General features: G+C 41.3%; 2 protein-coding genes across 2 annotated transcripts; one reads left to right on the top strand and one right to left on the bottom strand.

The window, feature by feature from the left end:
* Nucleotides 1-270: 270 nt before the first annotated feature.
* On the top strand, nt 271-5276 carry emp1a (epithelial membrane protein 1a). The gene is made up of 5 exons (XM_086083535.1): nt 271-377; nt 1122-1205; nt 1870-1969; nt 2215-2355; nt 4013-5276. The coding sequence occupies exons 2-5, from the start codon at nt 1131-1133 to the stop codon at nt 4168-4170; spliced, it is 474 nt and encodes a 157-aa protein (XP_085939661.1). The 5' UTR covers nt 271-377; nt 1122-1130; the 3' UTR covers nt 4171-5276.
* Nucleotides 5005-10044, bottom strand: f8a (coagulation factor VIII associated). Its single transcript, XM_086083534.1, has 12 exons — nt 9882-10044; nt 9498-9544; nt 9326-9398; nt 8697-8856; nt 8521-8589; nt 8326-8446; nt 8059-8151; nt 7289-7353; nt 6477-6558; nt 6294-6340; nt 5919-5974; nt 5005-5812 (listed from the first exon to the last, which is right to left on the bottom strand). The coding sequence occupies exons 1-12, from the start codon at nt 9938-9940 to the stop codon at nt 5731-5733; spliced, it is 954 nt and encodes a 317-aa protein (XP_085939660.1). The 5' UTR covers nt 9941-10044; the 3' UTR covers nt 5005-5730.
* Between the last annotated feature and the right edge of the window lie 425 nt (nt 10045-10469).

Genomic DNA, 10469 nt, shown 5'->3' with positions numbered 1-10469 from the left:
GAGTGTGATCGTTTTTGCATGCAAGTAAAAGAAAGCTATTTACAGTATGATCATGAAGGGGAAAAAAATATCATGCTTATAGTTGACTGTTTACTAAAAGAAAAACATTTTGAGAAACTCCACAAGGGCGAAGAAATCAAAGTTGTTAAATCGGTTGTTGTTCTGTGGACAGCATGCAGAGTAGCTTTTTGGTGAGTGCGGACATTTCATTGAGGAGAGGGGGAAAAAAATGTGAAACTTTCTGGGTGGGGCTTGCACAAGGGGAAGAGAGGGAAAACAGGCCGATGTGTGTGCGTCCAAGTCAGAGCTGGGTGGGTCTTCTACTGCCGTTCACATTTTCCAAATAACTCCCGGGCTGTGCGTTGGAGCGCTTTCAGGTAATACTTTATTATCCTTGATTGCATTCTTACTCTTAATCGTTCCTTTCGTTCGTCTTAATGAAACGCGCGTTTTTCGATGTTTTTTTTTGTGGTCAGTTTAAGTGCAGGAAAAGCGAGATTTACGACTTTTTCAAAGTAGCTTGGAAGGCTTGAAAAGTTGCGAGCGTAAAAGGCGCGCATTGGAAACCATTCAGTGTCGAACGGTAGCCGTCATAAATGACGCCGAAGCGATTTATTATCGTTGTTGTTATAATTATTATGGTCAAGTTTCATGTTCTCGCGCTCTTTTCAAAGTTGTTGACGGCATGGTACAGTAGGAGAGGGCCTGCGTGTGTAATTCGGGAAACTGTCTGCAACAAATGCGCCTTTCTCGTCGACGGAAATAGTTTGAAGGACGGAATTTGACTACTTTAGCAGCCCTACAAATAGTTTCTCGTTGATTTATCCTTTATCGATGTGTAACAATAAAAGTGTGAAAAGGTTACACATCGGCGCGAGGGGGAGGGGGTAATGGGGGGGAGGCACATCTGTCTGCGGGGCTTTTTGGGGGCGTTTTTTGGGGGGCCCCTCTGTCTGTCAGCTCCCATTCGCAGTGTTTTATCTGGGACAGCTGTGAGGGGCTTTCTGTAAAGGGGGGAGGTTCATTTAAATACAGTAAATGCATCCTCCTACACGCATGCGCACGCGCACACCCCGCAGTACCTTTAAAAAAAAAATCACTGGAGTATTTTCTTTTCCCAGAGGGTCACCATGTTGATGCTGGCTGGAATCGTTGTTGTGCATCTCACTACCATTATCCTGCTCCTCGTTGCTACCATTGATAATGTAAGTATATTGTGTTTTTATTTTTTATTTAAATTTTTAATTTTTATATGCATCCCAAAAAAACGACTCAGGTTCCAACTATATTTTTTTTGTTTTAAACCTAGCTGGGCAAGAATTTGGGTGCTCTTTAACCAGTTTTGTGACAGTTCTGGGGTGTATTTCACGACCCTCATTGCATCTACATACTGTTGTCTATAGCCTATATAACTCTGAACGTCCAATTCGAAAAACAATGACGAATATTTATTTTTTTCAAACTATGTGATCTATGAAAAGAGAGAAAAGAGGTGGGGTTTATATGGGGCAGTCAGAGTCCAGACCTAAATTCACTGTTCTTTCCTCACAACAGTTAGAGCACTTTTAATTTAAATGTTGTCAAATTATTTATTTCATTTTATATCATAGTGTGTGTTTCTTTCTTATACAACGTACTTTACTTGGTCATACTGTACCTTTACAAATACACGTTCTCAGTTTTTTTTTCTTCCCGGAGTGTAAATTAAGGCAACGTTAAAGAGTGCAAGCCATTTTCAAGACTTTAGATGTAAAAAGAACACCCACACATGTGGACTGACCAATAAAGTAGTTGTTTTCGGCCTAATGCCAGCGACAAGCGTGCCATGGAGGCAAAATGTGACATGAACTTGTACCTGCGTCTCTGCAGGCCTGGTGGACCACTGATGTGTTGTCAACTGACTTGTGGGGACAATGGGAGCTGCTCAACACAGGCTGGCATTACACCAACCTGAAAGACTACCCAGAAGGTAAGTGCTATGTGAAATGTGTTCACCTGACAGATGCGGTTTTATGTCCCACTGCGGTGATTAAGATATGGTTAGCAGGTGTTGAGTCCGGTATTACTATATGGCCAGCAGGCAGATGTCATGTGCACAAACCAGTACCATCCTGTTAGCAAACGAGTGTTTGCAAATGCATGGATGTTTAATAAGCACTGTGTGCAAATTGCAATTGTCTGCATTTTTGTCATTCCTATGTGTTGACGTTGCAGAGTACCTTCAGGCCGTGCAGGCGACTTCCGTGCTGGCGTGCATCTTTGCCATCCTGGCCCTGTTTGTCTTTGTGGCTCAGCTCTTCACTCTGCCCAAAGGCCAGCGCTTCACCTTCACCGGCGTTCTACAGTTGCTCGCTTGTGAGTAATAACCAATCTGTCATAACCTGAGGGAATCTTTCGATCCCCTCTCGTGCTTAAGTGTTTTTAGAATGCATGAGCTAATTGTCTGATTAAGCGCATTCACGTACAGTACAACCCTACCGAGTAAGTGGGGAGGATCAATGAAAATCAATATGATAGGGTGGGATCGATAAATGCTGCGAGTCTGTCTGCTGGAAGCCAGAGGCAGGGTTCAATACAGTATATTTATTTGTACTGCGTGATGCAATTAAGACAAAGGTTGTGTGTTCTTTGGTCTCAAGAATCTGCTGGTTTAAACTCCACAAGACTAATGGAATGTCAAACACAAAAACCACTGACTGAAAACAAACAACACTGATAAGCACCAAATTGAACACATAATAATCAATGAGTTAAATATCAGCACAGAAATTATATTTTGCTTGAAAAATGAATGAGAATATGAAATGTAAAAAAAGAAGAAGAAGTGATAATTGATAAAGAATTGTAATCGAATGGTATTTTCTAAAAGTGGGAGTCCCACCTCCCGTGGGGGGCGCTAGAGGACAACAGGGGAAGTGAAGACGCTTCTGAAAAATAAACAAGAAACTGCGAAGCTAACTTCAGCTACATGCTAAACGCAAATTGTGTTACTGTTTAGTTCTAACAGTGAAGGGGGATACCTAAATAGCTATAGTATATATATATATATATATATATATATATATATATATATATATATATATATATATATATATATATATATATATATATATATATTTAAAAAATATATAATATTTAGGCTAAGTAGCGATTTTTTAAAGTATGGTTTCAGGAAAAAAATCCAGATATTTGAAGTCTTTCAGTTGCTACAACTGCCTTAGGGCGTTTCACTCAATTTTCTCAACAGAATGGACACTCAGAGATGAGCAGAAAAGTGAGTCATGTGGATTCTCTTGATGGCTCATGACGTTCTACTCTAAATATTTGTAATACTCGTTGTCATATCTATTAAAAGAATACATTCAGTCTGATTCATATTGGGTGATATACAGATTGACAATGTTATACCTAATGCGTTCATTTCATTTTATATTATTTGACAAGCGTTGTAAGATGTTATGACCGCTCCTAATTTTGATTAAAATGCCATATTTCCTTTAATTGTGGCCTCCGCTTCCATGCACTCGTGAATCACGGGGTGTGCCACTCACATGAACCACATGAATAATAAACGGCACACTGTAGGCAAACTTTAAAAAAAAAAACAGTGTCACTAAGTGGCTAAAATTGCCTTTACTGTGACTAATACAATATATACTGCCTGTAAGAGCAAAAATGATATCTGTAAAGCTGTCAATTGTGATAAAAGATAAAGTGCTGATGTATGCAGACTAGAGTGAGGCATTATTTGCCCAGAAATAATTTTGGATCGGAAGAAACAAAACACAATCGTATGTCTTCTGATTAAATGACAGTGAAAGCAAAAGTTGTGTCCAGAGAAATGTCAAGAGCGCTATGTAGTAGTTATGAATCATATTATATTCACTCTCATTCACGTAAACATCCCCCAGCCAGTAGCCTACATGAGGAAATGTGTTGATTGGTATTATTAGCATATGGAGTTGCCGGTTATGAGTACAAATGGTCTTGACTGTTCACTTCTCGCCCGCAGGTCTGTGTATAATGATAGCGGCCTCAATCTACACCGCCGAGTTCCACGTGGAAGAAAGTGGAGCATACGGGCACTCCTACATCCTGGCTTGGATCTCGTTTGTCCTCACGCTGCTCTTAGCCATCACCTATCTCGTTCTCAGGAAAAAGAGCGAGTGAGTGGAAAAGGAGCAGGCCGAGATCTGGGATCACATCCCTTCTTAATTAATTGGGACGTTCAAGAAGTATCCTCCAAATTTGTGACAAATATTTGTTGCTGGGAGTAAAAAAAAAAAAAAAAAACTTAATGGGAATATTGCTCAATCACTAAAAACAAAAATATATATTTTTTAAAGTACTTAAGATAAGCCTAACTCATTTATCTATAATCATTTTAATTGGGCAGATTTCCCTTCCCCAAAATAAATTTGATGGTAGAGAGTATGTGGGAGTACAGTGCTAATTTGAATAATTACCATAACATAATGTCCAATTAGTTACAATGATGTAATATAGCACTTCTTTTGACATTTAGTAGCGAGTTAGGCAACTGTCAGCTAGCTTGCTGCTTGTAAGCTTAGCATAAAATTTAGGAGAAGTGGGAGGGAGACATTTGTCTTTGTGTGTCGTTTTTTTAATAGTTTACACAAAATGAGTTTTAGAAGGTCTTATAAATGTGGATTTTGTTACCTTTGAATGATGTAGCCTCTATGCTAAGCTAACCCCAACTGCAGTCGGACGTGGCTTCATACCTTTGTGGTGCAAAACAGGAGTGTAGCATCTCTGTGCCTTAAGTCTCACACTGTTGGCTCTTTTGAAATGAAGCCATCAGTTCAGACCATTTTGGAAGTGGGGTGTTGATAAGACGTTGAAGTGCCGACCCCTCCTTGAATCAAACTGAAGCTTCCAGCAGAAGTGAACATTGTGTAAAGTTACAGCATGTTAGCAACACTACAACTTCCCTGTTGCCGTTACTTGAACAACTAAACAAGCCTTCATTGAGAATACAAGTAGTTTTAAGTATGCATCTTTATTTTATGATTGAAGTATAATGTATCCTTGTTTTATCCGTGTACATTGTAACCATTATATTTTTGTAACATTTTGTAATGTTTCTTTCCAAACTATGTTTTGCATTTTGTTTGTAGTAGGCTGCTATCTTAAAAAAAAAAAAAGTACATCAATTTGTACATGTGAACCAGGTATGGAGGACAACAGTGTTTCATTTGAAGATAATACATTGGACTGAAGCCATATACTATAATCAATAAAACTAGTAAAAAACATCTTCATGCTTCACTCATCAAATCAAGGTCAACGTGATCAAATGGCAGGATAGACACGCACGAGTTGTATTTTGCCGGCCTATCGCTGGAATTCCAATCGTTGCTCGTTCTCTTTGTATTTACATCAGTTTACTCGAGCTTGAGCTCACATTCCCAAAAACATTCAAGTTAAATTCACCGTAAGCTCTAAATTGTACATAGGGGTGAATGTGAGTATTAACTAACGGTTGTTTGTCTAAATGTAATGCACGGGTCTCACCCAGAGTCAGTCAGAACAGGCCCGAAATAATGACGTTAACCATCATACCACAAAGGTTTCTTTAAGGTTTTCCAATTTGTATTTCTCTCAGCGCAAGCGTTTCTTGAGGTCTTACAACAGACCCAGTCACAAGCAGGAATGTTTCCATGAAGTTAGCTATCGTTCCCAGAGGAAGCGGATGAGAACAGGACGCTGCTAAATGCCTTGGCCAGACGGTGTGATGCGCTCCTGAACCACTAGGTGGAGGAGGTGATTCTGCTCGGCGGTTAGCAGTGGCCTGAGGTGGGAAAACACAAATATAAGACTGGAGATGAAAAACGTGCAATCGCCCATGAGAGGCAGCAAACTGCTCATGATGAAGACGAACATTCTGGAATGCCTACCATAGCTCAGTCTGAAGAGACTTCAGGGACTCTGTGTCTTTCTCCTGGCATGCCATCTGTGAAACATATTGGCTTTTATATGCTGCACAAATAAATTCCGATGGCCTTGACAAGCGATGCGAGTGTGTGCTTGTTCATAAACTCAGTTGATATTCCATTACGGACTCCCCTTTTTGTTACGGCTTCATCAAACAACCGTACTGTTATCGGTCCTTTGAGGACACGTGTACAAACGCCGCAGATTAAAACAGGAAAACAGATCCATTTGAAAAGCGGAGCCAATCCGAGCACATTCATCGCAGCTTTGCAAAAGGCCCCGAGGAGAAGACCAGGAAATCCTGTCAAGTGCAAAAGTATGCGGCCGATGAAACTCACCACCACCGACTGCAGGAGCAGGAAAACATTTTCGGGTAGGAAGGTCACTGAAAGAGAACACGGGCGCTGACTCATTGGACTTCAAATAACTGTCATTTGCAGCACGCCACTGACTTCCCAATAACAAAAAGAAGAAAGAAAAAGATCTGAATGGTTTTGTTAAGAAATTAAAAGCGTATCCACCTTGGCTGTGTGGGTCAAAGGACTCCCATGCGTATCGCTCCAGTGTTTGCGCATGTTCTGGGAGCAGCTTCTGAGGCGGCGGCTGCACAGAAAAGCAGATTCAAACCACTAAACGGGCTTTATCATATACAATGTGGAATATAGAGCAACACATAACCAGCATTATGCCGAGGTATTGACTCTCATTGCATGGGCGTTTCCTTCCTTTCATACTAAACCTTTCGCAGCTCATCACAACAATGTTCTCGTGCAATTACATCGACCCTGATGCATTTTCACTTTCAATCTAACTCATAAACCTGAAATACTGCCTGTGAGATATCCTCAGATTGTTGCCTGGGTAACCTGAAAGTCAGAGTTGACTCATCTTTTGTTTGGAAACCAGTTTGAGATCTGCGGGACGATATTTACATTTGTGTGATGCAAAACAGCCATAGTAGATATGATTATCCTTGTTGGCCACGGGGTGGCAGCATAGAACCACATTTTTCATTATTTGTGCCACTGTCTGTTAGTATAAAATTATTAATTTTGAAGGTAAATGGATGTCTAAAGTCTGAAGATATTTATTGTGTCTTGAGGTTGATGCAGATAACTATTACGCGTCACTATTATCCACCACTTACTGGATCTTTAAATATTGCTTAACAAACAAGCACTTTACTTTTATCTATTAATTTATTATTATTTCAACAGATGCTTCGCGCTGGCATGGCTGCTTTAGAGCACCTCGTTTTTGACCATTCTCCTGTTTTGAAGCACTGCTCATCTGCATACAGTTTATAGTATACGTTCAAAAACATGGCCTGTACCTCAAGCAGCATCAGCAGTAGCACTCTAGAGATCTCACACCTTGCCACGATGTCCAGAAAAGCACCTATTAGTTCAACAACAACAAAAATAAAATAGACAAAAAAATGACTCCAGTGTAAAAGTACAAGATGGGTCCTGTGAGTAACAAGTAACTAATAGAATAGGAGGGGAGAGGATAGTAAGGGCAGGAGCAGGACAGGGGGAGTGAACCTGGCAGTGTGTGGTATGAGTAGCTACACGGCGCCAAAACACACAAAGGAACCATAGAAGACAGTCTTGGGAGTTGACGTAATTAATCATAAAGGCGATGTCATTGTGAGTGGATACACGTCAAGCAGGTACATACCATGGAAGACATAAGTGAATGAAAGCAGTCACATACGGACGTTATTTATCTATTGTTCGGAGTTGCCGTGCCGGCACAATGAGGACGGGCAGATTCGGCCTACATCCAAAAGTGGGAAGCGCGATCCAGGGCGCCTACAACTGGGGACCCCGAGAGGACAACACCCATGCCCAGGGACGTTGGGTGCCCCAATAAGCTCGCAAGAGAGGGAAACAGGGATCAAATAGCTGCCCTCCACACTCCACACCACTATCATTCCCCCAACCCGAAACCAGAAAATTCATCTCCCAAAGCCATCCAACCAGAGGGGCCAGGCCGCAGGACTGCCAGGAGCCCTGAGCCCCGGATTTTGCCTTGGGTCATCATTCGGTTTTATTCTAAATCGGAATGCAAGGCTCCGTGTGAAATGCAAATAAGCCTCACCAACGGGGGTGCTGGTGCCTGGTATTTGCAGTCCTCTCTCCTGGCACATAAGCTGCATTTCTGTAAACACGGACAAGGCACCATCATAGTCACCTGCAAAGAGACACAAATCACACGGGAGATGAGCGAGTCAAGCAATTGGATGTTTACAGGCGCTTTTCCTAGCCGATTTGGAGTAAGAGGCAGGCAGAATGTTGGATGCCAAAATGACCTGACCTGAAGAAAAACATAAATGCTAAGAGGAGCATCAGAGACATCAAAACTCACGTGTGAGAATTTTGCATGAAGCCATTTCTCCCATTGACAGAAGAGCTTCCACTGGCATCTGCGTCTGCAGCTCCGAAGCCCTCTGGTAATGAACGATAGCGTCTTCTGGTCGGTTCATCTCCTAGTGAAGAAGTGTCAAATCAAAAGGGAATGCACATCACCCATAGAATGTACCACATGAACAGGATGGCTTACTTTGAGTGCGTTGCCAAGTTCTAAACATAGACTGGCTGCCATCACGGGCTGGTTCATTTCAACATACACCTGTAAAAACAACAGCATTGTGTGACTGGTCACTGGTTACATTTACTTGGCACAATAGACTGATTTTCCACACTTAACAAGACAGAAAAAAGTGTATCACAGAGAACCTTGATGGCAAAACTGTAGCAGTTGAGTGCAGCCTGCAGGTGCTCGTCAAAGCCTGGTGCCTGCAGAGAGCGATTCTCCTTCTCGGAAGAAAGAAAAAGGCGTGCGGCATCAGTTAGCGCCAGAGCTTCTCCAGGAGCATTGAACAGAGTCTGCTCACACCTGCAGGAGCACAATCACAAGAAAAAGTCACACAGTGTTGGAGCTGTACAGGTTGGGATAAAAGATGAACAATGGCTCGGACAGATTATTTCTATTTCCATTATTTTGTATTAAAATGTTTTAAAAATAGGTTCAGTCTTCACTATAATTACATAAGCACAATTTTACAAGCAATAGGTACACTTGCACATTCTAATTAGAACCAGTACATGAGATAAACTGCAAATTAAAAGCAGTAAATTGTATTCATGCTCTTACAGACCAATATAGAAAATTCATTCATACTGTATGTGGAATCAGGAAGTTTACAGCCTATCTTAGTCCTGAACCTGGAAGCAAAATTTGTTTGCCTGATCTCGACTTTATAGTTTGCTTACTTGTAACAAACAGGTCCAGGTCACTGCCAAATTGTTTTATTATCATCAGACAAAAACCTCTGAAAAAAATATTAAAGCACGAGTTGCCTTACCTGGCAATGGCGAGGTTGCAGAAGGCAGCATATTGCAGACAGTCCTGTTGCTTCAGCTCCTTGGCAAGCTGGCCTAAAAACAACAAAGATTGCTGGAAATGGGGGGGACAAAAACTGGAGCATTGTGCAAATCAAATCTAGTTTTGCTCGTCACTTGAACGTCCAAACTTACCAAACTGCTCACTTGCCTCCGCGACATTTGGCTTACGAAGGAAACGTCTAAAACGTGGACAAACAATTTTGTCAATTTCCACAACAAGCAACATTTTATTATCTGTGTTATCATGAATTGATGTCGAGCAAGTGTTTTGCAAGCGCGCGTCACTGGACCGTCGTGTGGTGCTAATGCTATTCATTGACGACGCCACTAGCTACTAAATTGCAGTAATTTAGACATAAATAAATATCTAATTATGTCATTACCTTACATGACACACATCTCTCGGACAGGACAGTCGAAAGACGCTAGCAACCTTTAGCTAGCTTGCTAAACATCACTTCGGAAACCCTTTTAAATTGTCATTTGTCCCTTGCAACGCATTCAGCCAGCACTTACTTTTTAAGCTTATTCGATACAGCACGGTATCTCGCCAAGAAGTCGCCATCTGCAGCCATTGTCACCGCAGGTAAACGCAAAAATAACCTGGAAGTACAGCAGCTGACAGCAGTGTTGTGATTCGCTTCTTCTTTCTTGATTGGTGGTTGGCAAACAGTCAAAAGCGCATTACTGCCACCAACTGGTATGGAGTGTGAATCTTGATTTCACTCATTCGTAGACATGAAAAAAAAAAAATCCTACTACTTCATCTATGATCGGCGATGGGCACGCCCCCCCAAAAAATCGGTTTTGGTCGCCGGAGGGTCAATTCTCACTCTCTTGAACCAGTCCTCTGCATGCCTCTATTTTCACACCCCTAATTTGGATCTGCATCCCTAGTTTAAAACCCTTCTTTGAAAACCTAATTCTAGTTTGAAACCCTAATTTGAGACCTTAACCCTACTTTGAAACCCCAGCTCTTTGAGATCCTAATAGTTCATAACCCTACTTTGGAGCCCTAACCATAGTATAAAAACAAAAACTCAACATTTTTGACATAATTGGAAAGCCATCCATAAACGGTTATTTTACACAGAAAGTGCTGAT

The sequence above is a fragment of the Leptonotus elevatus genome, chromosome 8, assembly GCF_054856555.1.
Source record: "Leptonotus elevatus isolate MCC_2025b chromosome 8, RoL_Lele_1.0, whole genome shotgun sequence".
In the NCBI taxonomy this organism is placed as follows: domain Eukaryota; kingdom Metazoa; phylum Chordata; class Actinopteri; order Syngnathiformes; family Syngnathidae; genus Leptonotus; species Leptonotus elevatus.
This window is presented reverse-complemented; position numbering and strand designations above follow the sequence as displayed.

Bases quoted from the DNA above. Each gene is read 5' to 3' on its own strand.
- emp1a (XM_086083535.1), top strand. From the start codon at position 1,131: ATGTTGATGCTGGCTGGAATCGTTGTTGTGCATCTCACTACCATTATC. The intron at 1,206-1,869 runs GTAAGTATATTG...GCGTCTCTGCAG, and splicing joins TCGTTGCTACCATTGATAAT to GCCTGGTGGACCACTGATGT. The intron at 2,356-4,012 runs GTGAGTAATAAC...TCTCGCCCGCAG, and splicing joins CGTTCTACAGTTGCTCGCTT to GTCTGTGTATAATGATAGCG.
- f8a (XM_086083534.1), bottom strand. From the start codon at position 9,940: ATGGCTGCAGATGGCGACTTCTTGGCGAGATACCGTGCTGTATCGAAT. The intron at 6,559-7,288 runs GTACAGGCCATG...TTTTCTGTGCAG, and splicing joins TACTGCTGATGCTGCTTGAG to CCGCCGCCTCAGAAGCTGCT. The intron at 5,975-6,293 runs GTGAGTTTCATC...TATGTTTCACAG, and splicing joins TGCTCCTGCAGTCGGTGGTG to ATGGCATGCCAGGAGAAAGA.